This window comes from Nomascus leucogenys, chromosome 13 (genome assembly GCF_006542625.1).
Source record: "Nomascus leucogenys isolate Asia chromosome 13, Asia_NLE_v1, whole genome shotgun sequence".
In the NCBI taxonomy this organism is placed as follows: domain Eukaryota; kingdom Metazoa; phylum Chordata; class Mammalia; order Primates; family Hylobatidae; genus Nomascus; species Nomascus leucogenys.
The window spans coordinates 47,534,755-47,562,505 of record NC_044393.1 but is presented as its reverse complement, the minus strand read 5'-3'; the positions used below and the strand labels follow the sequence as shown (position 1 = coordinate 47,562,505).

Here is a 27,751-nt window from a genome sequence, read left to right as displayed (position 1 = left end):
CATTTGCTATTGTCCATCTTTTTTATTTTAGCCCTCCTAGTGGGTGACTCATTATGTTTTGAAGTGAAGAGGTATCTCATTATGGTTTTGATTTGCTTTTCCCTAATCACTACTGATGTTGAGCATTTTTTCCATGTCCTTATTAACCATTTATACATCTTTGGAGAACTGTCTATTTAAATCCTTTAAAACTGTTTTTTAATTGAAGTATTTGCCTTTTTTTATAATTGAGTTGTAAGAGTTCTTTATTCTGACAAGTTCCTTGTAGGATTTTCGGATGTTTTCTCTCATTCTGTTGGTTACCTTCATCTTATGTGCATTTTTATTTCTTAAATGATTTGACATTAATTTGGATATCATTAATATTTTTCTATTGTTTAGTATTTAAATTCTATTGCTTATGATTCATTTTTCCCTTTTTATTAAAAAAATTTTAGAGGCACGGTCTCCCTATGTTGCCCACACTGGTCTCAAATCCCTGAACTCAAGTGATCTTCCTGCCCTCTCCCTCTAAACTGCTGAGACTACAGGCATAGCCACTACCCAGCCTAAAGATACCATTCTTGACCCAAAGCATGGTTTTACATAAATTGACCATATGACCCAACAATTCCACTCCTAGTTTTCTACCCAAGAGAATTAAAAACATGTCCACACAAAACCTTGTACGTGAGTGTTTATAGCAGTGTTAATAGTCAAAAAGTGGAAACAACCCAAATGTCTATCAGCTGATGAATAGATAAGGAAAATGTGGGATATCCAAACAATGGAACATTATTCAACGGTAAAAAGAATGAAGTAACCAGGCGCTTTGTCATGCACCTGCAGCCCTGGCTATCTGGGAGGCCAAGGCAGGAGGACTGCCCAATTTTAGGAGTTCAAGGCTGTAGTGTGCTATGATCATTCCTGTTAATAGCCACTAGGCACCAGCCTGGGCAACATAACGAGACCCCATTTCTCATGCACCGCATCTTGCATCACGGCTGAACATTCCACATACTTCACAGCTCCCACCTGCTTAGCCAGGGAAGGGCCTTGCTGAGGAGTCATTGGCACTCGGCTCTGCTCCTTCAGCTTCTTCACTGTCTCACGGTCACTCCACAGGTCCCTTTTGATGCCTACCAGCATAACAGATACATTGAGGCAATGATGGGAGACCTTTGGGTACCACTTATGCCTCACATTGGCATAAGAGGATGGGTTGCCAATGGAAAAACAAATGACAAAGATATTGGTCTGGGGATAGAACAGTCGCAGTTGGTCATATTCCCCCTCTTGGCCAGTGGTGTCCCACAGGTTCAGGCTGATGATTTGGCCATCTGCAGATGTCTGGGTGCTGTAGTTGTCAAAGACATTAGGCATATACTCCTTAGGAAAGGCATTTGTTGTATAACTGATGGGGAGGCAGGCTTTGCCTACAGGCACATCTCCTACAATCACACATTTGATTGTCTACATTCTTCCCTTAGTCTGATCATCCTCCAGTGCTGTTCAACCATGACTGGCAGAGCCTCCTGGGCATCTCTTGTTGGGCTTTATAATTCTTGCTTTAGAAAAGCTAACATGCAAAACAAAGCAGTTAATGAGGCATTAAAAATTATGGGTATAGTAAAGTTAATAAAATAAATAGCACATTCCTCAAGGTGAAAAAATTAAAAACTGGTTTAAGATCTTGTGCTATCAAGATTTTGTTTAACTGTCCTTTAGCCCAGAATAGCAAGTATAACATAGTGAAAGGTTATTTTTCTGGTCAGTATAATCCCTAATTAAGCTACCCTCTTTATTATAGCAGTAGACATTTTCTTATTTATTCTAATCTTAGTTTAAAATTTGGAATTTTTAAGTGAAATTTTAATAGCAAGTGACTAATACTGAATATTGATCACATAATTTTGAAATGTGAGTAGAGCAAAGACCTCTTAATCTTTTTTTTTATTAGAGAAAGAGATGCTGTAGGGATGAAAATTTCCCAATCTAGCAGCTATGACCAGCTACTGTGTATTGCAAAAGGAATTTTAGGTATCGTGAATATACAGACTGGGAAGATGATCTGCCTGTGGTCAAGACTCTAAGCAACCTGTATAAGAAGAAAATAACCCAGCACCTTAGGAAACACTTCTTTTAAGGTTCTAGGGTAGGAGAGGCTGCTATAGTTGGATGTTTCCTTACCCCTGTGCAGTAGTGAGGAATGGCATATATTTGTGATCTTTTAAAAAGTTTCATGTCCAAAATTAGTAGTGATTACAGCTCAAATTTCTAGTTTTTTAATTAGATGATATACCTTTAAAATGTTAAATATATGCCAATCTATAAGCAGAATTTATTATTTTATGTTTGGCACAATAAAAATTGTGTCTTTTTCTCATGTATTTTCTCATCATAGGCCTCAGGAGTGCAAGTAGCTGATGAAGTATGTCGCATTTTTTATGACATGAAAGTTCGTAAATGCTCCACACCAGAAGAAATCAAGAAAAGAAAGAAGGCTGTCATTTTTTGTCTCAGTGCAGACAAAAAGTGCATCATTGTAGAAGAAGGCAAAGAGATCTTGGTTGGAGATGTTGGTGTAACCATAACTGATCCTTTCAAGCATTTTGTGGGAATGCTTCCTGAAAAAGATTGTCGCTATGCTTTGTATGATGCAAGCTTTGAAACAAAAGAATCCAGAAAAGAAGAGTTGATGTTTTTTTTGTGGTAAGCGTGTGAGAAATATTGAGCCTCTGTAAAACTCATTTTGTTAGCACTCGGGAAAACCAGTTCAGCACCAAAGTAATTTTTATTCAGACTATTTGCAGTTGTTGTCATTTAATTTTTATTTACAGGTTTCATAATGTTACCAGGGCTGATGTTTATGGGACCAAAACTAAATTGTGACTATTTTCTATCTACTTGTTATGTGACTCTCAGTAATTGATTTTTTTTTTTTTTATGGGGAAAGGACAGGAGGCATCCTCTGAATGTACTGCTTTTATAAGCCAAAATTTCCTACTTCTTTTAACTTTCTTACTTATAAGCCAAAACCCTACTTTTCCAACAAGCCATGCCAGGAACCAGCCTTCTACTCTTTTAAAGATACACCCCTTACTTGTGCCCCTGTGGTCTGCTACTTTTGAAGAAATTGGTACCATTCCCTTCCTGCTGTAATTTGCTGTACAATTGCACTGTTTAGTAGTGTAGTCACTAGCCACATGTGGCTATTTATTTAAAATTAAACATTCAGTTTGTTAGCTGAACGAATTACCACATTTCAAATGCTCAGTAGCCACATCTGACTAGTGGCCACCTTATTGAGTAGCACAGATACAGAACATTTCCATCATTGCAGAAAACTGTTGGGCAGTGTTACTCTAGATAGTGAAACAGTGCTATAAAGTTATTTTTATGGCCTTTTTCTTGAAATGTTGTTTAGTTATTCTGGTCTTTTCAGGCAAGTCGGTATTCGAGATGAAGCTTTAGAAAAAAGTTACACCTGGATCCCTCATTTATTGAATATTATACTACATTCCTTGATATGGCCAGGAATAGAATTCTTTAGTTTCCAAGGGGAGGGAGAAATGGTAACACCAACCTGATTTTTTTTTTTTTTTTTTTTTTAGAGGGGCAGGGATTCTCTTGATACTTTGGCCTGAGTAAGGGCAAGGCAGGGAGGGACTTAGCTTTTAGCTGTGTGCCATCAATAGCTTGGAGTGTAAGGGATATGGGAGTAGGAGATGCAGAGGATTGAGGTTTAACAAGGAAGATAACTCGAGGTCACACCTCACTTCTATTTCAGTAAGCTTTTACTGCACTTGATTAAACCAAGTTACTGTGAGGAATGCAAATATGAGGTCAGGGTGCACGTATTCAGGCAGCTTAGAGTCCATTGAAGCTGGTACATAAGACTGAAAATTAACAAGGATTTGAATGAAGGTGCATTTACTGAATTTTATTTCTAATACATCCAGCTATTGTGTTAGGGGCCTGGGAAAACAGCTGTGAATAAAACAGGTTAAGTCCCTGCTCTTCTGGCATTCACAGCTGAGTGGCAGATAGGCCAGCTAATGGTTTAGCCTTTAAATTGGTCGGTATTTCCTTAATTTGCAGGTATTTTTTTATGCTTTTTATGTATTTTGTAATTATGAAAAGTATACATTCTTATTTTTTTAAATGTGGAAAATAATAGAAGAAAAGGAAATTTAGTGTTAGTGCAGTGGTTTATTTTGCACTATTACACTATTACTTAAGAAAAGGTAGAACCTTATTAAAGGTATTTTCTATAACAAGCTCCGCCCAGGGCCCAGGGAGCAGCTTTTAAAGTAGTTTAACAATTTGGTTAGAATAAAATCAGAACAGCTGATGCTTTTTTATGTTTCTGACCTATTTTCATAAGAAAAGTACCCACTCTGCTGGGCACAGTGACTCATGCCTGTAATCTCAGCAGTTTGGGAGGTGGAGGTGGGCGGATCATGAGAGCAAGAGATCGAGACCATCCTGGCCAACCAACATGGTGAAACCCCATCTCTACTAAAATTAACTGGGCATAGTGGCACACGCCTGTAGTCCCAGCTACTCAGGAGGCTGAGGCAGGAGAATCGCTTGAACCTGGGAGGCAGAGGTTGCAGTGAGCTGAGATCGCGCCACTGCACTCCAGCCCGGGCGAAAGAGCGAGACTCTCTCCCAAAAAAAAAAAAAAAAGTACCCACTCTGTAGCTCAAACATCTGCCAGTCCTGAGGTTGTGATGGCTTTGCCTCCTTCACTGGACCTTAGGATTGGGAGGAATAAGCCTCTGAGAGACAGACTGCCCTTTTTCCCAAGAATGGAATCTCTGCTCAGTAGGGTAAGGGGTACACTAGGTGAGGTCCACATGCCAGTGCTCATGGCTGTTGAATGTCCTGGAAATATGGCAGCTAAATGGAATTATTAAATGCTGAGAAGTATTTAGCTATACAGTAGTATCTTAATGACCTCCCAGTAGGCTCTTGGAAACTGCAACTTTAAGCAAAACAACATACACCAGGTCCTCAAATAACTTCATTTCTTTCAATGTAGTTTTGTTACAACATTGAGAAGAAAAATACTGGTTTTGGTATATGTCATTTTGTTTTAAGTCACAGGCTCCAAGAACCGATTGACAATGTTAAGTGTGGACTTACTGTACTGCATCATCTCTGTGGTATTTTAGCAGTGTGGCATGGAGGTGGGCCTATGGGTTGGCGTACAGAGGAAAGAAGGACTCACGTGCAAGCAGTCTGAGTGGGACAGGGGTTTCTGTCCATTACTAATCATACTTATTCTTCAGTGTTGCTGCTGAAGGTGTTGTGACGCATATGCTGTGCCTCTAACACGCTTCCCTTCAAGAGGGAGAACGTGCTCAAATTTTATAAATATAAAAAGATAGTAATAATATTGACACTTAAGACATAATTATTGGTGAGTTGCCATTTAGAAATCTTTAGAATCATGAGATTATACAAGTGGATTTAATATTTTTTTCCAGAGAATTATTGAAACATGGACACCCAGATCTATAATTAAACATGTATTGTTATGTTAGACTAAGAAAACAAGTACCTGTGGGATCAAAATCTGCTATTGGAATAGATGAAGGGACTGGGGAAGTCTAAGAAAAGGACTTTTATTTGTAATTTATTCTTTTTTTTCCTTTTTTTTAATTTTTGATTTATTCTTTTTTAGAAAACAGTCTGAAGCAAAGGTGCCAAAATATTAGCATTTAATTCTGGGTCACATGTACTTACAGATTATTCTCTGTATTTTTATGTATTTTAAAACTTTTTTCCAACTAGAAAAACTGTCAAAAACCTTGTGTAAATATTAGCCTGAATCCAATCCTTTATTAATAATAATGAAAAATATTCTGAAGAAAAAGAATTGGGTTATACAGTGAAGTACTCAGTGTTGGTTCTTTCATTATGGCCACTGTAATCTGATTTTTAATTGGTGATTGTCTTTTGCCACCAGTGGTTCTCTTCTTTTTTCCCCACCCTGGTCAACCTGAGTGATTCTGCATACGCCTGTCTGTAGCATTTCCTCTCTGAGCTGCTGGGGAGGTAGAAAAAATGTGCAGTTAAGAAAAAATAGGAGAGTCTGAGGATTCTCCCCTTGACACAAGCAAATGTTTAACAAGTTGCAACTTGTACTTTCTCTAAACCGCTTTTTTCATTTTTGGCATCTTTCTATCTAGGGCACCAGAACTAGCACCTCTGAAAAGTAAAATGATCTATGCAAGCTCCAAGGATGCAATTAAAAAGAAATTTCAAGGTATGTTCTAGATGACCTCCGAATATGTAGAGGTATGGTGAACACTCAGAATGGGGCAGCACCTTTTCTGAGAAGCACCTTATTTTTTTGCAGAGCTTCGGGTACAAGGGAGAAGTGTTACTTGTTTTGAGAAAAGCAGAAGACTGAATTTGGCTTTCCATGTATCTTCTGCTTTGTGCTGGTTGCTCTGGGTCTGCCCAGCCTGTGTTTAATAACTCTACCTTGACATTGTCTACATACATCGTTTATTCAGGCTGGTTTTCAACTGGTTTGAGGTGCTGCCATTTTTCTCATGTAGGAGGTGGAGACTGATTGTTTAACATCGGACATGATAGTAAATTTGCTCTTGCCTTTGAATGTAGTTGTTATAATAAAGTTGCAAAAAGGAAATGTACCTAAATGAGAAAGGATGCTCTTTTCTCCAACTTTACTGTTGAATGGCATGATTTTAGGTAATTAATTCATCTGTGTCCCAAGGAAAGTGCACCCACTCCTGAGCTGGTCAGTTGTATTTGACTTGCCACTGGGTGATTGGGATCCTGATGAGATGGCCTGGCCAGACTTCAGCCAGGAGAAAATGTTGGTATGATGGAAAGAATGTGCATGGGGCAAGTGCCCAAAGGCCTGCACTGAGGGCGAAGCCTGTCTAACTGCTGTGTGGCCTTGGCCAGAACTGCTTAACCTCCATGGGCCTTGATTCTCTCAGCTGTAGAAGGGGAGACTTGGTCTCATGTGTGAGTTTTAGTTTAAGAGTTTGCCCTGCCACCTTCCTGCCATGGCTATTTCCAAACAGCTGAGTGAGCCAAGGTCACAAGGGCTTGGCCTGATGTTGATTTTGTTTTGTTTGTTTTACTGTCACTGGTTTTTATATTCTCATGGTAGAACAGGTTTGCCCTAGCCTGTTTTACTTAGTTCGGAAAAAAAAAATTCTTGCTTCCTTTCCCGAGCCTTGCTGCTGCATAGTTTATTGCCGGGTCAGGTTCTTCGTGCATTTGGTTTGATGTTTGGCACCCCCCAGAAGTGTGTCACTGGGTTGCTAACTGACACTTTTAAATCCTTTAGCTTCAACACTTTCCCAGCCCGACCAAAAGGTTCACAGTGGATTCCTTATTATCTTTATTCTGCATTGCCTTTCAGTAAAGGGAATTGTTTTGCACACTTGATTTGGTGATACGAAAAGATTGTGGCCGGCCGGGTGTGGTGGCTCATGCCTGTAATCCCAGCACTTTGGGAGGCCAAGGCATGTGGATCACCTGAGGTCAGGAGTTCAAGACCAGCCTGACCAACATGGTGAAACCCTGTCTCTACTAAAAATCCAAAAAAAATTTAGCCGGGCGTGGTGGCACGTGCCTGTGATCCCAGCTGCTTGGGAGGCTGAGGCAGGAAGAATGCTTGAACCCAAGAGGCAGAGGTTGCAGTGAGCTGAGATCGCACCATTGCACTCCAGCCAGGGCAACAAGAGCAAAACTCTGTCTAAAAAAAAAAAAAAAAAGTGACCATGCTACATTTTTTCTAATGAAAGCATCCACTGGCTTTCTTAGATCAGTCCTGAGTAGCTCAAAAGCTGACCTGCTGTGCTTTCAGCAGCTTGAGAAATAATGGTCTTTAAATGATGGGAATAACCATGCAGCTATTTAAAAGACAGTGGCCATTTACAGAGAAGCTACTCTATGTAATCCATAATTGAGCTCGTTTTTGCATTGTGGTAGTGTAATTGTTCTAAGAAAGCAATCAGTAACGTATTTCACATAGTTTTCATTGTGATCGATTTCATAAATGTGTAGTGTAATACCATTGAAGAGCCAGCTGTTTACTTTTCAATACAGTTGACAAAATCAACTGTGCAATCAAAAATTATTTGTATTTTTATGTCTTAAAAACTAAGCAAATTTTTTTGCTAGACCTGCCTTTTAGCTTTTTAGCAAAGTACAACATATCTTTAGAAAAGTGTATGTCACAAATTATTGTAGAATGTGTTGAATTTTTCAGAGTGAACATAATGGTTATTTCTTAATCTAATGACCAGCACCCCAGAAGCCTCCCTGGTGCTGTTCCCTTCAATTCCTAGCACTTCTGCCTGCCCCTTCCTCCTCAAGGTAGCCAGCACCCTGGCTTCTAACAGCATAAGTTAGCGTGGGCTGATTTTGTATGCTATACCTATATATATAATAGAATATATGCATTTTAAATCTGGATTCTTCCAGTGAATGCTGTTTGTGAGGCCCATCTATCTTGTTGCATGTAGTTACAATTATTTATTCTCGTTACTGTGTAGTATTCCGTGTTTGTATATACCCCAGTTTATCCAGATTAGAACTGGTCTTTTAAAAGTTTGGTATCTTAGAGAAAGAGGTAAACTGCTGCCATAATTCTAAATAGAAGTGTTGTTTTTCCTCTCTAGGCATAAAACATGAATGTCAAGCAAATGGACCAGAAGATCTCAATCGGGCTTGTATTGCTGAAAAGTTAGGTGGATCCTTAATTGTAGCCTTTGAAGGATGCCCTGTGTAGATTATTCAGTGCCACAAATTGAAAGCTTCCATGTTTAATGTTATCCTCTTGCTATATAAATACAGCAAATATATTTAGGCCAGGGTCTCACTGAGGGGGAGCTGTCTTGTCATCTTTTAGAGTAAACTAAATATTCTATAAACATATGCAAACAGCCCTAAATAAATCTAACGTCTAAAGTTTTATTCATGTGAAATTAAATTCTTATTGGCCAAATGCCTGTTTTGATGAGTTGATTTATGAAGATTTTTGTTAAGCTCAGGATTTTAAATTACGCAGTTCACAAAACAGTAAAGGCCATGTGAAGAGAATTATTACATCTTTATTAACCTCAGTATTTACTTTGTTTCTTTTGCCTAGAAAATTGCTCATAATCTGGTTATAGTTTTGGTCCAAATTCTTTATTCTTTCTTGAGCTAAGCAGAATAATGGAATATAATATGTCTTCATAATATAACAACACTAATACACTAATAGTAAGATTAAGTCAGGCAGTCTTCTACTCCTACCAAATGTGTAATGGAGATTGCCTCAAAATTGTGTCCACATAATCCACGCTGATCTTGCAAAGCGCTATTTCAAGCACATCATTGGAATACAGGAAGTAGCGCTGCACCTGCCGGTGAGCTCGCCATTCACTGATTGGAAGAGTGACCTGGCATCTTGGAAATCATTGTGTGTCTTCAGGAGAATGTGCAGCATCTTGTAACAACTAATTATAATGCAAATTAGGGCTACATTGTAATCTGCTTTGTTAATGAAAATGATAAAACAATATTGACAAGCTAGGACACCTGTGGTATCTTTAATTGTATCTCCTTCAGAAGTTTGCTTCTTACGGTATAATAAAGTATGGAAGAATATTGAGTATATGTTTACTCTGGGCCTGGGAGAACTTAATTTTCTAGAGCAGTTTGTTGACTTGTGTGCAATGGGAAGAGGTACCATGATGACACAGGGAGCCACTGTTCACTGGCACTTGGAAGCGGTCATTGTTAATATCACGGGCGTAAGTAACACTTTGAACAATATAGAGATGCACAAACAGTTGAACTTAGAAGTAGCAGTTTTGGCTTTATGTAATAAACGAAGCATTTTTGACTTATCTCTCGTGTACTTTTCCTGTGTGAGTTGGGAATATAGGATTTTGCCTTTCATATGGGGTAAGTCATTGAGGTTTGGGTATTTCCAGTAATTAAGGTTGGCTGAGTGTGGTGGCTCACTCCTGTAATCCCAGCATTTTGGGAGGCCGAGGCAAGAGGATAGTTTGAGGCCATGAGTTTGACAATCAGTGTGGGCAACATAGTGGGATCTCATCTACTAAAAATAAACAAAATTAGCTGGGTGTGGTGGTGCATGTCAGTAGTCCCAGCTACTTTGGATGCTGAGGTGGGAGGATCACTTGAGCCCAGGAAGTGAGCTGAGATCCTGCCACTGTACTCCAGCCTGGATGACAGAGCAAGACCTTGTCTCAAAAAAAAAAGTCACAACTCCCTCTGGTGAAGAAGAAAGTTGGTGTAAAAGTTGGGAACTTTTTTAATGTTTATTACACTGTAAGTAATAAATATTATACAAAATTATAAATTCACATTTAAAATTTAGAAAATAGAGAAAAGGGAAATTATACATTGTCCTACCACACACCATCACATGGTTAGCATTTTGATACCCAGCTGTGCATTATTACATGTCAAAGACCGCATATACTGTGGTGGTCCCATACAATTACAATGTATTTTCTACTGTAATTGGATACACAAATACCATTGTGTTGCAGTTGCCGACAGCATTCAGTATAGTAACATGCTGTCCAGGTTTGTAGTCTAGGAGTAATAGGCTCTACCATACAGCCTGGGTGTGTAGTCGGCTATGCCATCTAGGTTTAAGTGCATTCTAGGGTGGGGAACATTTTAATGTTGATCCACGTGCCAGGTTTTTGTGAGACAAGGTTATGCTTTAATCAAAATATTTCGGAATTGTCTAGAAAATAGTGCTGGCTGCTTGTCATTCATCCTGAATTTCTTGTTTCTTTACTGTGTAGCAGTGCTTTTAGTGTGGGTTTTGTTTTTTGAGACAGGGTCTCTTTCCCCCAGGCTAGAGTGCAGTGGTGTAGTCATAACTCACTGCATCCTTGAACTCTTGGGCTCCAGCAAGCCTCCTGCCTTGGCCTCCTAAAGTGCTGTGATTACAGGTGTGAGCCACTGTGTCCTGCTAGTGATTGTGATTAACAGGCCTCCAGAGAAGTGCCATACATAAGCCCAAGATTGCCGTACTCAAAAGTCAGCCATGTAGGTAAAGCAAGATATTTGGTCAAAGAGTTTTAGAAGGAGGAAATTTTTCCTGTGGTGTCGGCTTAAGTGTAGCACTGTTGTGCATGTGTGAGGTGCGTTCTGTGGGAAGGATTTCGAACAGTATAAAGAGATGTGATGTAAGCATCTAGAACTCATTCCAGAAATTGAATAAAATGCTAGTAGTTAGTCTCTAGGGGAACTTTTGAGAAAGTCTTAGTGGATTCCTGAGGCCCAAGAATTGTGCTAACAAGCACTCAGGGCAATTCTGGTACATAACTGGGGTTCAGACCTCAGCTGATCGGTCTGCTGTTGGTCAGGAACAAAACTGCAAGTATACTCTGTTTCCAGAAAATACGTTTACCTCTTCACAAATGCTAACACACTGCAAAAATATATTTGTGGAAAGCTGACTTAGTCTCATCTAGCGGTTACTATCTTGCCCTGACAAAGCAGCAAATAAAGCCATTGCTAACAGAATTCAGAGCTTGACTTAAGTTATCTCAGATAATATCACTCTGCAAAAAGAGCGGACACAGTGACTTGGATAATAGGTTTGGTTTGGTGGTTTCCTTTCTGCAGAGTACTGGCTGCTGCAGGCACAGCAAGTGCAACTTGTTTCTTGACTAGAATTGCCCTTCGGACCACCAGAGACTGAATATGCCCAACACGCATCACTTCTTAGTGATTTGGGGCATTTCTGAAATTGAGAACGGGCTCTAGACTGGGTTCCAGCTGGACTGCAGCTGGAAGGGACAGTAATGGCATTATGGCTGGTGAGGGGAGTATTCCAGGAGCCAGGGTTTCAGGGGAAGGAAGGCTTGAGTACCCTGTTTTGTTATTGAGGGCTCTCTGGGCTCTGCACAGTCCCAAAAGGGCACTGGGGAAGGGACTTATGGAGCCTCTGGCCAGTACCCTCAGTAACCAGCCCAGACGTGAAGTAACTTGCCTAAGGTTAATCGACTCACGGAGTGGCAGAACTGGGACAAAAACTCAGACCTCTTGATTTCTGTTCCTGAGCTATTTCCACCACCTCAGGAGAATTCAATTCATTTGTCTTATTATAATTGGATCATCTTTCCACATTTCTAACATCTGAAATTCAAAGGTTAGACCTTGTTCAGTGCTAGGGGTGGGATTTGAAAGGGCCAAGAAGGAAAGCATTTCTTTTGGGCTCGGAGCTCTCGTCAGACCCAGCCCTGAAGGAAGTGCAGTGATGGCATCTGTGGAGGGTGTGGAGTGGCTTCTAGAACAAAACCTTGCTTTCCCCACACCTGTCCCTCAGGCCTCGCTGGCTCCCTGCCTTCACTGCACCGCTTCCTTGTCCGGGTGCCGTAGGTGCGGCCTGCAGGCGCAGCATTGTGGTGCCTGCGTGTTCCAGAATATCACATGGAGACACCTGAGGAGGCTCGTCAGGGCGCAGCTGTCTGTGAGGGGCTTCAGGTCTCGTGCTGTCTATGAGCCACGTTAACCTGGAACTTCACATCTACTCTGTGGGCTCTGGTCATCCTCACCCAGCGGCCCAAACCCAGGGTCTGGCTTTGTGAAGCTGGGCCAGGGAGGAGCAGTGGTTCCTCTGTCGGGCGGCAGCTGGGTGAGTCCTGCCTCCACAGTGAACTTCATTCCAAGAACAGCACAAGCCCGTCCTCTGGTGCTGCCTGAGTTCGGCTACAGCTGGAGGACGGGGCTGCGAATGGCCAGGCCAGTGACCTGTGCCACGCTGGGGAATGCTGTGGGGCTGGGGAGGGCTGCTAGCCCCTTCTGCAGGAAGTTTGCGAGGGCTGCGCCTCAGCTGGCTTCCCTGGATTCTGACATGGAACCTGGCCTGGGACAGCTGAGGAGGCCTGGCCCACCTGAGGCAGGGCCCAGCTGGCGGCCTGGCAGACTCATGCTCCCTCTGCCCACCTGGGAGGTACCACTGCCGGGCCTGAGGACTGCTCTGGCCCTGCTGGGGCAGGTGGGGACAACAGATGATGGGCCCTTAGAACTGGAGCTGCAGGAGAAAAGCTCCCAAGTGGCATTTTCCTGAACTCCCAGGCCAGCTGCACAGGAGTCCCACACCCTGTGCTACCTGCCTTCGGCTTCCTCCCTTCTGCATGCACAGACCTGGGGCTCCCAGCAGGTGGCCTGAGGGAGCAGGCTTTTAGCCAGAGTCCAGGAGGCGGCCACTGCCCCTCACAACCCAGAGGCAGCAGCGTGGCGCCCCAGCATCCCTTGTCTCTTTCCCCAAGGTCTCCCCTTTGCTCAAAATGGGTACCCCTGCCCCATTCCTGTGCCTTCAGAGGGCATCAACCCAGCATGGGGCGCTCAGTCTCGCAGTGTGGCAGGTCAAGGGGGCAATTCGGTGGCAGCCCTGGCACAGGTCTGCCCGTTCCCCACACTCACCAGGGCCCACACCACTGACCTGACCTACGGCCACCCACGTGCAGAGTTCTGCCTCCTGCAGGCGACCTCCCTCACCCAGAACCTGTGCTCCCACTCAGACCCCTGTACCAGATGCATGGGGCACAGATGCAGGGGGCCCAGTGGCTGTTGTGGGGCGCTCAGCCCAGGGTGCTCTTCCCCGGGCTCCCCACATTCCAGAGCCCAGCCTTGCCCCGCAAGCACTGACCTCCCAGGCTGTGGGGCCTAGCCACGTGTCAGAGGTGGGTTTGAACCTGCCCAGCCTTTAGCCTGGGGGCGTACCTTCACTTCCATGGGGCGGGATGCACCTCACCGGGAGGACCAAGGGCTCGCTGACTGCCAGGCACAGGGCTGGAAACGGGCAGCCATCAGGTGTCCTTGCGGGCACTTCCTGCTACTCAGTCTCCCAGCCAGAAGCCAGGATGTCAGTGTCCCAAGACCACGGGATCCTTTTCTGCTTCAGCCGCCTCTAGAGAATTCTAAAACAGGCAGGCTTGGCTCTCCCTGCTCAGAAACCTCAGTGGCTGTACTGCCTCCTCAGTCCAGCACCCTCCAGCCTTGGTAACCTGGCTCCACAACAGGCCGTGCCTCACCCCACCCTCCACGCCTCTACGCTGCTGCCCGAGTGCCAGCCCCCCTCACCTCACACACATCTGCTCTTCCTGGGAGCTCAGCTTAAGCCCACTTCTCCAGGGGCCTTCCCAGGACTCCCAGCACCCAGAACAGCCATGATGCACCGTGCCACACACCACGGCTGGGTGGCCCACAGGCACTTCCTGGGAGCTGACACCAGGGCTGGGCCGAGCAGTTTGAGGCTAAGCAGTTCAAGGCTGCAGGCAGAGGCCGTGTGGGGGGCTGAGGAAGGGAGGCAGACAGACGCACCCCGCAGGGCTTCCCTAGGTCTTGAGGTTGTGAAAACCACCTAAGTCACTGCCACCACCTGAAGGGGCCATGCATGACAGAGATCCCAGAGCAGGCCACCTGCCATGCTCATAGGCCTGTGGAGACCCTCGTTCTTGCTGCCACTGTCCTTGACAGCACCCTTCTCACAATGTCGTCCTGCAGGACCTGCCATCCAAGAGCCCAGTTGTCCCTCAGCCAAGTTCGGCCATGCAGACCCTCTCCCAAGATTCTGAGGCTTGGCAGGGAGATAAGAGTCAACAGTCCTTGGTCAAGGCAGACCCGCCTTCCATTCCGGGCTTGGTCGGGGCCCTACTGTGACTCTGAGCCTCTGAACGTCTCTTTGCGGACTAAGCTCCAGGTTCCTATTGTTTACACTCGAAGAGACACACTTCTTGGGGCCAAAGACCATGCTGCCAGGGGCCGCTGAGGACACTGGGTCTGAGGGTCGTGGCAAACCTCAGCTGGCTTCTGCAACTGAAAACTCCACCTCCCGAGGGCGGGCAGTGGGCTGCTCCAGCCCTGGCCCACCCTCCTGGGGTGTGGGTATCTGTTCAAGCCCCAGCCAGGACAGAGACCCCTTGTTCATTCCCGGACCTCCATCACACAATAACCCAGGCCACCAGCCGCGCTCACAAACCTCAGCCCCTCTGGGATGCGCAGCAGCAGTCAATGTGTCTGGCTCTCAGGTGTCTGAGGCCCTGCTCCCTTATCCTGCCTGGAAGGCACTGAGGTCTGGGAGGTGACAAGGAAAACTGCTGGGGGCCCCGGAAGCAGCGAGTCTCAGCCCCACGCTATGCGGAGCTGCAGAGCCTCTGCCTTCAAAGCAGCCGAGGCCCATGCTTGCTCTCTTCCCGAGTGCGCCCCCACCCCTTGGTTCTTCATCTTGGGCTCAGCAGTGGGTGGGGGAGCCCCAGCAGAAGACCAGACGAGACCGCAGCACCGGGCACCAACATTGGTTTTAATGGCATCAACACCCAGGAGGTCGCACGTCAGTTCTGGTTGGCAATGTCTAGGGGTGAGGGGCTGTGGCCTCCAGTTGGCCCCACAGCCTTTGAGAACTGGCTGCCCGGTCCCACCCGCTTCCCGCCCCGCCCCACTGAAAAAACACGAAACGATTGCACTGGCAGACAGACCCCAGAGCGCCCGGCCTCCCACACCCCCACGGGGCTGTCAGAGTCAACCAGGGCTTTGGCGTCACTCGGCGGTGGCCCGGGGCTGCGCCCAGGATAGTGTTTATCAAATGTGACACAGGTTCATTTACAAACTGGGGCTCTGGAAGGTCTACTTCTGTGGCTCTAAGAGACTCTTGTCTCTCATGGCTTCTCTCGGAGCTACCGGAAGTTGGGCCTGGGTAACGCTGTGTAGGTTGGTTGGTTGATTTGTAAGGAATGTGTAAGGCATTTTGGTAAGTTGAACAGTAACTTCTTTTTCCACAGAGGAGACTCAGACAGAGGTGCCCTCCTTCGAGCTGCAGCCGTCCTCCTGTGAACGAAGGCAGGTGGCGTGAGGGGGGGCTGGGCCATGAGCCACGGCAGAACCACCTGCCCTCCACCCTGGGCCTTCGGTCCCTCCCTGGATTGACCCCCTCAAGTCACTCCAGTCCCCCAGAGAAAAGGAGCCACAGACCCCTGGGGCTGGGGGACAGGAAGGACTTGGTGGGAGCTGAGGGAAACCATCAGCCTGCAGCCCAGGGGCTGGGGCACTGGCTAAGGGGCCCACGCAGGTGCAAAGTGAGGACCTGGGCCAGCAGGGGGATCAGACACTCGCTTCCCAGCAAGGGAGCCCCAGAAGGGTGGGTGCTGGGCAGGGTGGGCTAAAGCCGTTAAGAAGTCTCCGTCCCCACTACCTCCGCCCAGCTCTACCTCTCCCGGTCCTGCCTCCCCGGGGCTCCCGGCCCAGCGCTCCCGGCAGCTCGACTCCTCCCGCCCTGCTTTGGCGCCAGGCACGCACTGTCTTTTCCAGCTGTTCCTGCAGCTTCTTCACCGTGTCCTTCTCCCTTGCCAGCTGCTCCTGGGTTGTCTTCAGAAGCTCCTGCAGTTTTGTGGCAGCACACCCCAGGTCACTTGTTAACTTCTTCTCTTTTTCTAGTCTTTCCTGATGGTCAGAAGGTTGACGGGCGTCAGCCCTTGCACCAGCAGGAGGGCCACCCCAGCTATGCCCACAGGACCCTCATGCCAGGGGCTGGAGCCCTGTGGGGACACAAGGAAGGCAACTCCTGGTCACCCGGAGACAGGTGGTGACAACAGGGAGGAAACCGCCCATGCTGACCGTGAGGGCTGGGTCCTGTGTTCTCAGCACTGCCAGAACTTCCTGGGGCAGGAGCATTCTACTCCGCACTGTCCAAGGCAGCACAGGAGACACACCTGACTACTGAGCGCCAGACATGTGGCTGAGGAACACACTTCACGTTCTACATGATTCACATTTCAACAGCCACCAGGACCAATGGCTGCCATGTGACCATGTGACACTGCAGGGCTAGCAGTCCCCAACCCAGCCCCGGGTAGTGACAAGGGGAACCAGTGCCGAGGGCAGGCCCCGGTGGGGTCAGCTCTCCCCTTCCTGGCCCCTTTCCAAGGCCAAGAGTGGCCCCAGCCCCAGAGCCGACCCTACAGGGTGACCCCCACCCCAGCCCCTGCCTGCCTTCAGCTGTAAGGCCTCCTCTGTTTCTGAAGACTCTAGGGGGCCGGCTGTGCGGAGTTTCTCCAATTCTTCTTGTAACCGACATGCCGAGGTCTGAGCCTTGCCAGAGAGGGAAGTGGGGTCTGGGTGAGACGTCTTATAAATGGCTGTGCTGTCAAGACCCTACCGAGCACGCCTGGGGACCGGGGCACCCCCAGCCTGATGGAGCAACAGCTCCATCCTGTAGCTGGATGGAATGAGTGGGCCGGACCCACAAGTTCTGACCCAGCCCCAGGCCCTCAAGGCTCCTTAGGGATACAGACCACCCACAGGGCTCCCAAGGTGCCTCCAGCCTGTGCTCCACCTGCCCGGGCCCCACCCACTGCTGCCCAGAAGGCCCAGGTCCAGCCCAGGTGCTGCTGGGCACAGCCGAGCGGGGCAGGGCTGACCCACTCATTCCCTGGAGACTCAGGGCCCAGGGGCTGATGGGGGCTGAGAGCCACCAGGCAGGGCCTGACCTCCTCAAACTCGGCCGTGAGCTTCTGCCGCTGCGTCTGCTCATCCTCCAGGATGGCTTCTGTCCGCTCCAGCTGCGTCTTCAGCTGTGCAAACACCACAAACATAACCCGGCAGCCCGGTGAGGAACCCTCCAGGGGCCCAGGGATCCAGCACAGGCCCCACTCTCTAGCTGCTTCTAGCTTCCCCTTTCCCTGCCCCAACGCTCCCCTTGCTGGGGAGAGGGAACCTCAGCCTCTGGTACAGACTTGGGTGTGGCTCAGGAGCAGCTGATGGGGCCTCTACAACCTCAGGGGCCTTTAATGAGACTCACAGGACAAGAAAGATGCCTCCGAGCCCTGGCCCCACGACAATCCCCTTAGCAGCCACACCATGGCCACCCTAGGGACAGGCCCTGCCTCTTGGTGAGGGCTCTTGGTGGCTATCGCCTCTCTAAAGAGCGAATATCCTGCTAACGATGTCCCAGCTGGGGTTGCAGTGGGAGACAATCCCCTTTGGTGGCGGCAGACCCTGCCCAGGGCTGCTCCCCAGCCCTGTAGGTGCAGACCCCAAATTGCCGACTCCCTCTTCGAGTCCCACCTCCCCCCACTCCTCCAGGCTCTCCACCTGGCCACCTTCCTGCCCCGTGCTCTGGGGCTTTCTCCGAACCTGGACGACCCACATGGGGCAAAGCAGGGTGGGGTGGGGAAGCAGTGGAGGCTGGAGCAGCCGGTGCGGGGTTTAGTCAGAACAGAGGCAGCAGGGCCTGCACTCTTCCTAGGGTTAGCGATGTGTCTGGGGACCAGCTCACCACCCTAACCTGAACGGGGTCCTGCTCGGCTTGGGGGGCCTCTGGGGAGGAAGCTGGGGCCCCAGCTATGTCACCATCCTCTACGTGGCTCTTCATTTCACTCAACTGCTGCCTGACCTGGAACAGGAAGGGGTGTGTTTGCAAATGCACGGCCAGTCGCACACCCACCATGCTCACTCCTGCAGGGACCCCCTCGGAGGACCATGGCTGCTCTCAACAGCCAAAGTCCCTTCAGGGGACCTGGCTTGGTAATTGTGACCTATGGCTGGGTCCCCTCCCGGCCCCCCGCCAACCTGAGCCAAACCAAGGCCACCAAGCATCTGGGCTAATGAGACCCATGTGCTCTGCTCCAAGCCCAACTGGAGGGGAGCCCTCCCTGGGAGTGAGGTGACCCCTGATGGGCATGGCCCACAGAGTAAATGAATCCGAATGGAACGAGGGGGTGGCCGCCACCCTGTCTACACCCCTCGTTTCTCCTTCAAGGACACAGTCCACTGCTCAGAGCCCTTTCTGGGGTCTAGAAAAGATTATGAGATGACATTCTTGCCTAACAAGGTCCCCCACCCCTGAGCTCCATCACTGGGGGTGGGTGACATATCTGGTTGCCCCCAAACCACTGGGCCTGCAATTTGAAAGGCAGGTGTCACTCGAGAGGCTCAGGGAGAGGTTCCAATTGGAGACCTGGGTGGGGCCCTTGGCATAAGCCCTCCAGGGAACATGGGTGGTCTCAGAGCCTGTGCTGAGGGGCCACCCCAGGTACATGGGAACCCCAGACATTCTTCCCTCCCTCTGAACAGCCCCTCCCAATGCAAATGCCAAACTGCACAGCTGGAAGACAACAGAAACTCCAGGAGGTTTGCTCTGCACGCCCCCGCCCGGGCCACGCCCCCGGGGCCTGTTACCCAGACTTCGCTCAGCCAAGGCTTCAGTGAGTGGCCCCTAGACACAGGAGGAGACCTGCCTGGGCAGCACTGCCCTCTGGTGTTCTGGCCCGGGGAAGACCTGAATGACCAAGGGGGACCGAGGGTGTTGGGAGTGTGTGCCAGACTCACTGGCTGCTGCAGGGGGAATGCCAGCCCATTTTTATTTAAAATTTCCCAATTTCTCCCTGTTGACAACTAATTCAAGATTTAAAAAAACACCGCAGATCAAACAGAACATGTCTGCGGCCTCACAGGGTGCTGCTCACAACACCAGCCTTGGGGCGGTACCAGATCTGGTGAGGCTGGGTGGAACCTGCCAAGGAGCTGGGACTTGGCATCAGACACCTGAGCTAAACACCAGGAGGGACTCAAGAGGCCGCCTGCACAGGCAGAGCTCCTGTGGTCTGCCAATGGGGCTGCTCTCTGCAGCCGGCAGCTGGTACAGGGGCCGGGCGTGGAGCAGGTCTTCCCTGCATGCCTGTGACTGAATTGATCTGAGCTGTCACTGAGGTGAGAAAACCCACAGAAGGCACGGGACTTGCTGAGAGCCCCAGGGCGATGGGTGGCCAAGCCAGGAGGAACCCCCAGGCTTCTCGGTCTTGTGATGCCACGGACTGCAATGTCCCTGATGCCCCCAGGTGACTACAATGGGCTCACGGGGAATGCAGACGCCCAGAGCTCTCACTACCTTCAACAAGGGACCAGATGGCCAGGGGACGAGAGATGGAGTGGGAGCACCCTGGTCCCAACAGCCACAGGCCCAGCTCAGAGTTTTGGGCAAATGTGCAGGAAGGCCCACAGAAGCTGGCCCCATGCTTCTCAACGGGTGACACTGTCCCTTCCCTAGGCTTTGTTTATCTTTGAGTGGACACAAATGCATGACTGGCAAATGCATCTCACACATGCAACGCCCCAGGTCCCACTCCTGGCATGGGGACATGGAGGCCACCTACCAGGGCAAGCTCATCGCTCTGTTTCTGGGCTTCGCTCTTGGCGGCATCGAGCTGAGATTGAGATTCTAGGAGAAGCTGCCTCAGCTTGGGGAGAAAACAGAGGCAGGTGATGGGAAAAAAGGAGAGAAAAGGAGAAAACCAGTCACCATGAGTTAGCGCCAAAACAGAACCTAATACATCCACTTAACCAAAACCCTGAGGAGGGTCACAGCATCAGGCCGGCACAGGGCTCGCCAGGCTTCCTACAGCTACAATTTCTTTTTTGAGGACTTAGGAAGAATGGTGTTCACTGCATATCTCTTTTAGGCCTTCACAAATGTTTACTGATTATCTCCGGCAAAAAAGGGCCAAAAGTTTGAGATGATTTTTTTTTCAGAGATGGTCTCAATCTGTCGTTCATGCCGGTCTTGAACTCTTGGGCAATCCTCCTGCGTCAGCCTCCTAAGCAGCTGGGACTGGAGGTGCCCACCACTGTGCTTGGCTTTTTTTTTTTTTTTTTTTTTGGTAGAGATAGGGTCTTGCTATGTTGCCCAGGCCGGTCTCGAATTTCTGGCCTCGAGCAATCCACCTCAGCCTTTCAAAGTGCTGGGATTACAGGCATGAGCTGCTGTGCCTGGCCCAAAAGTTTGAGATTAAACCAGAATTGGGATACTGGGCTTGTGCTTCTGCTTCTGAAGAGCAGAAAAAGTATCAGATCTAAATCCACTCCCCACCAGATATGACATCAGCAAGCCAGGCAGAGAGTCCCCTTGCGGAGGAATAGCCTAGAATGTCAAACGCCTCCCTCAGGGCAGGGCTGCCTGGCTCTGCCCCTGTCCTGGCTGGGAGGCTGCCTTTTTGAAACCTGCCCTGAGACACACCTCAGGCCTGCCAGCCCAATGAGGGGCCTGCGAGGCTTTGGGCAAATGCCTGAGGACTCGGACTTCAAGGCTTATGTCAACGACAGCTGCTAGCACAGGGCTGAGGAGCAGCTAAGGGAGGACCGCAGCTCTGCTGGGCAGGGGCTGCACTCCTTGCGGGGCAGACTCACCCCTGCCACCTCCTTGGCGTAGTTCTGGCACTCGGCGCTGGCGGCTGCCATGTGCTTTTCCAGCTCTGCCTCCAAATGTGACGTGTGCTCCCTCACCTGGACAGACACACAGACATGCACACGCATGCGCCAGCAGCCTCTGCTCAAAGGGCACTAACCTCAGGGAGCAGGATGGCCCTGGGATAGGTGAGGGCTCTCGGGAGATCCCTGAGGCCCACCAGCTACCAAGCAACGAGAAACTAGTTCGCGGCAAGGGAGCCCCTTACTGAAAGTGGCAGGCTGCACCCGGGCACTCCTGGGGACTGACATGCTCTTAGATTTACTTGCAAAGGTAGGTACCAAGGGTACCTTCTCCAGGGCTCCCTGTGGCGTCTGAAGGGGGCAGTGGGGCCACCTTGACTGTGAAGGCCGTGGCAGGAGCCCTGTTCACCAGGGCTGGGCAGGTCTGCACAGGGCCCGTGGCTGGGTCTCAGGGTCCTCTGAGGTAGTAAATGTCTCATTAAGGAAAAACAGGAAGGACAAGATCCCTTGGCTTGAGAGAGAATGCCTCTCTTAAGGCACACGGTCCATGAGGAAGAAATAAGTGAAGTGCCCTCTGCATTAATGTCACTTCCAAATAGGCTCCCGGGACAAGAGACAGAGTTCTCTGAGCAGAGCACAGACCTGGTCCGAACTTTCAAGTTCTCCCTTTAGCTTCTCTACAATCTCTTCGAGATGTTTCACTGTGACCCGTGACTACAAAGCAAGGGAAAGGCTCCGTCAGACACGAGCACCTGGGGGTGCCTCCTTCCGAGGCCATATTGGGACCCGAACAGGACTGACCCAACTTAGGAAGCCCCAGGGATGCCCACTCCGCCCAGCTGGGACGGTCACCCTGGCGCCATCTGGCAGTGTCTTCCTAGGCGGGGGCCTCCTGGAGGACAGACTGAGCTGTCATCCCGCAACTGTGCTTCATAGGGTGTCGTGGAAAAGCCCCACCGAGACACACGAGTCTCACAGGTGACAGAGACAATCCTGTCAACTCTCCCCTGGGCTTCATGTGCTCCATGGCGCCAGGAGGCAGGCAGGGCTGCATATACCTTCTGGAGCTCCTCCTCTGCGGCGCCCACCTTGGCCCTCCACACCTGCTCCTCCTCCTCCACGCTCTTCTGCAGGTCTCTGAGCATGCCCTCCTGGGGGGAAACCGAGGTGAGGCAGGGCCCTCTCCCTCCCGGGACCCGCACCACACAACTGCATCTTCCTGTCCCTGCAGCCCTGGTGACCTGCCATGCTCCCCCTGCTGACTTCATGAGCGCCAGCATTAGGTGGGGAGGGAAGGCAGCCACTGTCCTGGGAGGGAGGTCCTCTGGCCAGTGGGCCAGTGTGGCTGCAGTGCCACGCAAGGAAATGAGGTCTGTGACCTGCACAGGACCACTAGGACGCTTGTTACTGCCGGGGTTTGCCATCAGCACCAAGTGTGCCAGCAGCCCAGGATGAGGAGCACAGGATGGGCCGGCCAGAGAATGGCAGGGCTGGACCTGGCATTGCTCTTAGAGTCACAAAGGGGGTTCAACCTGGCAGTCACCAGCTGCTTACCCCGTCCTTCCCCTTCCCCAGCTTAGAGACCGGCCCAAAACCTTCACCTTGGCCCTCTCTTCAGCTTAGACACAATGACGACCTCAGAGGGCACCATCCATTCCCTTTACCATGCAGCCGAAGAACGGGGCCCAGAGTCACAAGGCCAGTGGGCTTTTCCAAAACACCAGGCCACCTCCTGCCCCATAGGCCCCGAAGCTCTCCTTCCCTGCAGCCTCCCGGGATGCCCAGCTGACAGGTTCCCAGTGCTCACCGTCTCCGCCAGGATGCTGCGGTACTGGTCACACTCGGCCTGCAGTGTGCTCTGCGTCTCCTCGGCCTCCCTCAACTTGGAGGCCAGGTCCTGAGAGAGGGAAGAACAGGCATTTAGTTAGCCACACACAAAGGTTCTTCTCTTGGCTTCCCATTGAAATGACTTGGGGCAGCCCCTCTTCCTGGGGACACGGGAGCCCGACAGAGGACCCTTGCCAGGCAGCCACACTTACCAAGGAGGGCTCCGTGGGAGCTGGCGGGTGCTTCAGCAGCGTGGGGCCTTTCTCTTTGAGATCCTGTAGCCACTCGGTGTAATTCTGCAACGAAACACATTCGGTGAGACCCGGGGACGTTCCCTGGGAACTGTGAGGTCCCCGGGAACCACCCTCCCCTCCTACCTGTTGTGCCAAGACAGAGAGTTCTGGGAGCAGAGCCAGCAGGGCCTCCATGGTCTGCGCCTCCATCAGACTGAGCTGCTTCTCTGATTCCTCCTAGTGGGTGGGTGGGGAAGAGCGGAAGGTGTTCAGCTGTGGAGGTGTGGGGCACCTCCCCAGGTCTTTACTGATATGCCCAGGTCTCTGCCCCAGAAAGGGCACATCCTCAGCTCTTCAGGGAAGCGACAAGAATCAAAGGAGAAGATGAGGCTCCATGGGGCTGACTGTAAGCAGAGGGGTTACCCAGCCTGTGTCTGGTCCATTTTCAAACAGACTAAGCTCTGATGAAAGGAGCATACTGGGTCAGGCCAAGATGGCAGGTGCCAGCTCCCGGGACATCTCCCAGCAGGGACAGTCTCCACCAGCTCTCACTTCCCGAGCTCTCTGGGCATGTGTGCATGTGTGGGGGAATTTGGGGGGGCCCCAGTTGATATGTGGGCACCAGGGGAGGAAGAAGGGATGGGAGGACACTCATGGCCCCCAGTGTTTTGGAATCCAGAGCTGTGATGGGGATGGGGGTGAAGGCAGGGAAGCGGTGCGTCTGCTGGCGGCACCATGGTTAGGGGCTAGTGGCAGCCAGGAAGGGGCAACCCAGAGAGGCTCATCTCCAGCCACCCTGGAGAGGGAGGATCAGCATTCCCCCTCTGCAGAGGGAGAAGCCCACTCATTCAGAGGAGACAGGGACTTTGCACCTTGTGCCATGCTGGGTCGGACACCCCCTCGGTCCTCAGCGAAGAGCCAGCGGCCCCCATTCAAAGCACAGCAAAGAAAAGGAAACAAAAGGAAACAAAGGGGGCCCGAGGGAATCATGAAGCAAAGCCTAGGACCAGTGTCCCCGGGGAGAGAGCTGGGCCCTCCCACACCCCGAGGGGATGGCTGCTGGAGTAACAGCCTGTGTCTGGCCCTGCCACCACCTGGACAGACCTGGCCTAAGACCCAGGGAGGCCCCAGGAACTCCATCTGGATCAGAGCCGATGGAGTGTAACTCCCCCAAGCAGAGTCCTGGAATGTGCGTGAAGGATGCTGACCATCGGACACCCAGCCTGAGCGCAGCGCCCTCTGGCCTGACGCACACCTGAGAAGCGGGCCCTTCCTGGCTGGCCAAGTTATCCACAGGTAGGGCCTGTGACCCATGCGGACCCTTGACCTCATGACCACCGAGGCCTCTAGTTGTGAGGCAAGCTGGAGACCCAGAGGCCACCTTCTATCTGGATGTGTGACCACAATCAAGTCAGGTGACATCTCTGGTCACAGCTTCATTTACCACATGGTAGCCAGACAGTCTCTGAGGTCACTGGGGGCTACAAGGCCAAGATTCTAGGAGTCTAACCATAGCTCTCACAGGGCGGCCTCAAGCCATCCTTCACCTCCTGCCCTAGCTAGTGGTCCTCATCTGATGCAACCCTCAGGCTTCCGGGGAGTCACTGCAAAGCTCCTGCCATTGGGGCAGATACTCTCTGTGAGGGAGGCTGGGAGGGGAGGCCCTTTCATGAGGTAGGAAAATGTGTGTGACCTCAAAGTGTGGGCAGGGCCTTTAGTCGCAGCTGCTGCTGGCCATGTCCCCTGGCCAGAGCCTCCTCACTGGCTCCTGGACAGCCCAGCACCCCAGAGGCAACCCGTGGGCTCAGACACTGGGAGACGCCTGCACATGCCCCACCTGGACAGCACGGAGCGCGGGGCCAATGCAGCCTCTGTTCCCCGAGTGCTCGCTGCAAACAATGTCCTCCCCTCTGTGACTTACAGACTCCTCATGGGACTGGGAGTGGTGGCTCACGCCTGTAATCCCCACACTTTGGGAGGCCAAGGCAGGCAGATCCCTTGAGGTCAGGAGTTGGAGACCAACCTGGCCAACATGGCAAAACCCCATCTCTACAAAACATGCAAAACTTAGCCGGGCGTGGTGGTGCACACCTGTAATCCCAGCTGCTTGAGAGGCTGAGGCAGGAGAATCGCTTGAACCCAGGAGGCAGGGGTTGGAGTGACCTGAGATCACGCCACTGCACTCCAGCCTGGGCGACAGAGCAAGACGCCGTCCCAAAAAGAAGACTCTTCACAGAGCCCCCCAGCCATGACTTCAGAGGCCCAAGCAGCAGGATTACCCCGACAAAAGGACACACAACAGAAATAACACCAAAAAAGGTCACAAAGAGTGCAGCCTCAGGCTCACTGCCTCCAGTCCCACCCAAGCAGCTCTGTACCCTCCGCCAGAGGGACCGGCATGGAGAAGCCCATCAAGGGGGCACCCCCATCCCTCTCTCGGAAAGGAGCAAGTGAAGAAGGGAAGGAGGGCAGGGAAAGAGGTGGGAGCGGGAGGCAGATGTAGAGCCGTGGTCTGGTGTGGACTCAGGAGCTCTGAGGTCAAGGCCACTCTGTGTGCACTTAGTGCACTTTGTACGTCCTAGTGCACCTGTGCATCTGTGTGTCCTAGTGCGTCTGTACGTCCTAGTGCCTGTGTCTGTCCTAGTGCATCTGTGAGTCCTAGTGCGTCTGTGCGTCCTAGTGCTTCTGTGCATCCTAGTGCGTCTGTGCGTCCTAGTGCGTCTGTACGTCCTAGTGCCTGTGTCTGTCCTAGTGCCTGTGTGTCCTAGTGCATCTGTGAGTCCTAGTGCGTCTGTGCGTCCTAGTGCTTCTATGCGTTCCCAGTGCCTCTGTGTGTTTGTCCTAGTGCATCTGTGCGTCCTAGTGCATCTGGTGTCCTAGTGCGTCTGTACGTCTTAGTGCATTTGTGCATCCTAGTGCACTTTGCATGGTAAGGGTGTGAGTGTGGTTGGGCTCTGACCTTGGCCTGGGTCAGGGAGTGCAGCTTCTCCTTGCAGGCCTGCTCGGCCGTGGCCAGTGCCTCCATGGCCTTCCAGTTCTTCTCCCGGAGGTCCTGGAGGGGACACAGGTGAAAGGTCAGCAGCCTGAGCTGGTCAGTCGCTGACACATCCCCCACGAGCTGCCTAAGCTGGTGTCAGAAAGGACAGGGCCCAGAGACGCTCCCTGATGCCACCCTGGCCCACAGAGGACCCGCCACGGGACAAAAGGCCCTTTCCTTGGCCCATGACCATGGTGCCTGCACATAAGGCCTGGGTGCCGTAGCCAGAGGTGGGCAGCATGGCACAGGGTGAAGACACCACCAGCCAGAGGGAGGAGGGAGGGCCAGCCTGCGTCCTCAGAGGGAAGAGGTTCCTGCCACCAAATGGTTAGTGCTGATCCCTCGGGCCAGCTCTGGCGGAGCCTGGCACAGGGAGGCCAAGGTCAGGGCCTGCCTTGGGAAGCTGCAGCCTCTGCAGGGAGCAACCGGGCCAGCCAGCAAGCCCGGTTCTGTGAGAAGGGGGCAGCAGGGTGTGGCCGAGGCCACACCAGGACAGCAGTCATGCCACCTGCCCAGCTTCTACATCCCCTTCTCCTGGGACCAGGATCCCCACTTAGGGTGACCCTGTGACTCAGGCTAGGCCAACGGCACACTGTCCCCACCCCAGGGATGACTCTACGCTTGAGCGAGTGGCACAGGCTGATCCACAGGCAGTCAGCCCTGGGTCTTTGGTGGAACTCCGGGGTGAGCAGAAGCACCCCCCAGACCCTGGACCCCCACAGCACAATGGGGTGTAGAAACACAAGCTTGGCCTTCCCGAGTCCGGGGTGGATGCCACACAGCAGAACCTTTCCCGGCCCCACCTATGCTGCCCTGGCCCGTCCGTCCCCGCCTGTGCCTGCCGCACTCACATTGTTCTTCACTTTCTGCTGCTCGACGGCCTCCCTGAGCTCGGTGGCCTCCTTCTCCAGACCCGACACCTGGGACTCCAGCTCTTTGAGGCTGAAGGGACACAGAGAGGTCACCGCCCAGGCTCCAAGGGGCTACAGCCCCCACAGATCCCACCTGAGGCCCCATCCAGGGAGGAGCACCTTTGAGGCTGAACCATCTGGCCAGGGACAGTCCCCTCTGGCTGCCCCCACCTCACGCAGTGTGAGCTCCCAGGGAAGCCTGAGCAGCCCCCAACCCCCTCCCCTCCCCCCGATCCAGAGCACTGACCCCAGAGCTGTCATCAGAGTCCCAGTTGGTGACACCGGAGAGTTGGGTTTTCAGGAGAGGTGGAATCGTGACCCTGCCCTCAGAGCTCTCCTGGGGCCCTCACAGCTTTTCCCTCCAATCCCCACATCATGTGACAGCCTCCGCCAGCAAATCACCCCAAGAGCGTCCCCAAAAGAATGAGACCCCAAGGAAGAGGCGTCAGCAGGCCAGTGGCAAGGACACACTGACAATCACGCCCTTGGCAGCCACTGCCCGAGTTCCAGAATATCTGGGGCTGAAT

At 51.1% G+C, this 27,751-nt stretch overlaps 2 protein-coding genes across 8 annotated transcripts in view; one reads left to right on the top strand and one right to left on the bottom strand.

Moving 5' to 3' along the window:
* DSTN (destrin, actin depolymerizing factor) overlaps window positions 1-9,872 on the top strand; it is a 38,122-nt gene extending 28,250 nt beyond the window's left edge. For both annotated transcript variants that reach the window (XM_030825794.1, XM_003268206.4), the window contains 3 exons: window positions 2,384-2,691; window positions 6,180-6,256; window positions 8,658-9,872. In XM_030825794.1, the coding sequence (XP_030681654.1) occupies window positions 2,384-2,691; window positions 6,180-6,256; window positions 8,658-8,767 (495 nt within the window). In that variant the 3' untranslated portion in view covers window positions 8,768-9,872. The remainder of the gene's footprint in view (window positions 1-2,383; window positions 2,692-6,179; window positions 6,257-8,657) is intronic.
* A 5,426-nt stretch (window positions 9,873-15,298) lies between these two features.
* Window positions 15,299-27,751, bottom strand: part of RRBP1 (ribosome binding protein 1) — a 79,891-nt gene continuing 67,438 nt past the window's right edge. For 4 of the 6 annotated variants that reach the window (XM_030825788.1, XM_030825792.1, XM_030825787.1 and 1 more), the window contains 14 exons: window positions 27,165-27,255; window positions 26,236-26,328; window positions 23,421-23,513; window positions 23,256-23,339; window positions 23,024-23,113; window positions 22,275-22,367; window positions 21,859-21,930; window positions 21,196-21,291; window positions 20,166-20,249; window positions 18,299-18,406; window positions 17,502-17,585; window positions 17,005-17,103; window positions 16,312-16,455; window positions 15,299-15,843 (listed from right to left, as the gene is read on the bottom strand). In XM_030825788.1, the coding sequence (XP_030681648.1) occupies window positions 15,805-15,843; window positions 16,312-16,455; window positions 17,005-17,103; window positions 17,502-17,585; window positions 18,299-18,406; window positions 20,166-20,249; window positions 21,196-21,291; window positions 21,859-21,930; window positions 22,275-22,367; window positions 23,024-23,113; window positions 23,256-23,339; window positions 23,421-23,513; window positions 26,236-26,328; window positions 27,165-27,255 (1,270 nt within the window). In that variant the 3' untranslated portion in view covers window positions 15,299-15,804. The remainder of the gene's footprint in view (window positions 15,844-16,311; window positions 16,456-17,004; window positions 17,104-17,501; window positions 17,586-18,298; window positions 18,407-20,165; window positions 20,250-21,195; window positions 21,292-21,858; window positions 21,931-22,274; window positions 22,368-23,023; window positions 23,114-23,255; window positions 23,340-23,420; window positions 23,514-26,235; window positions 26,329-27,164; window positions 27,256-27,751) is intronic. The other 2 variants (XM_030825790.1, XM_030825789.1) reach the window with 2 other exon arrangements.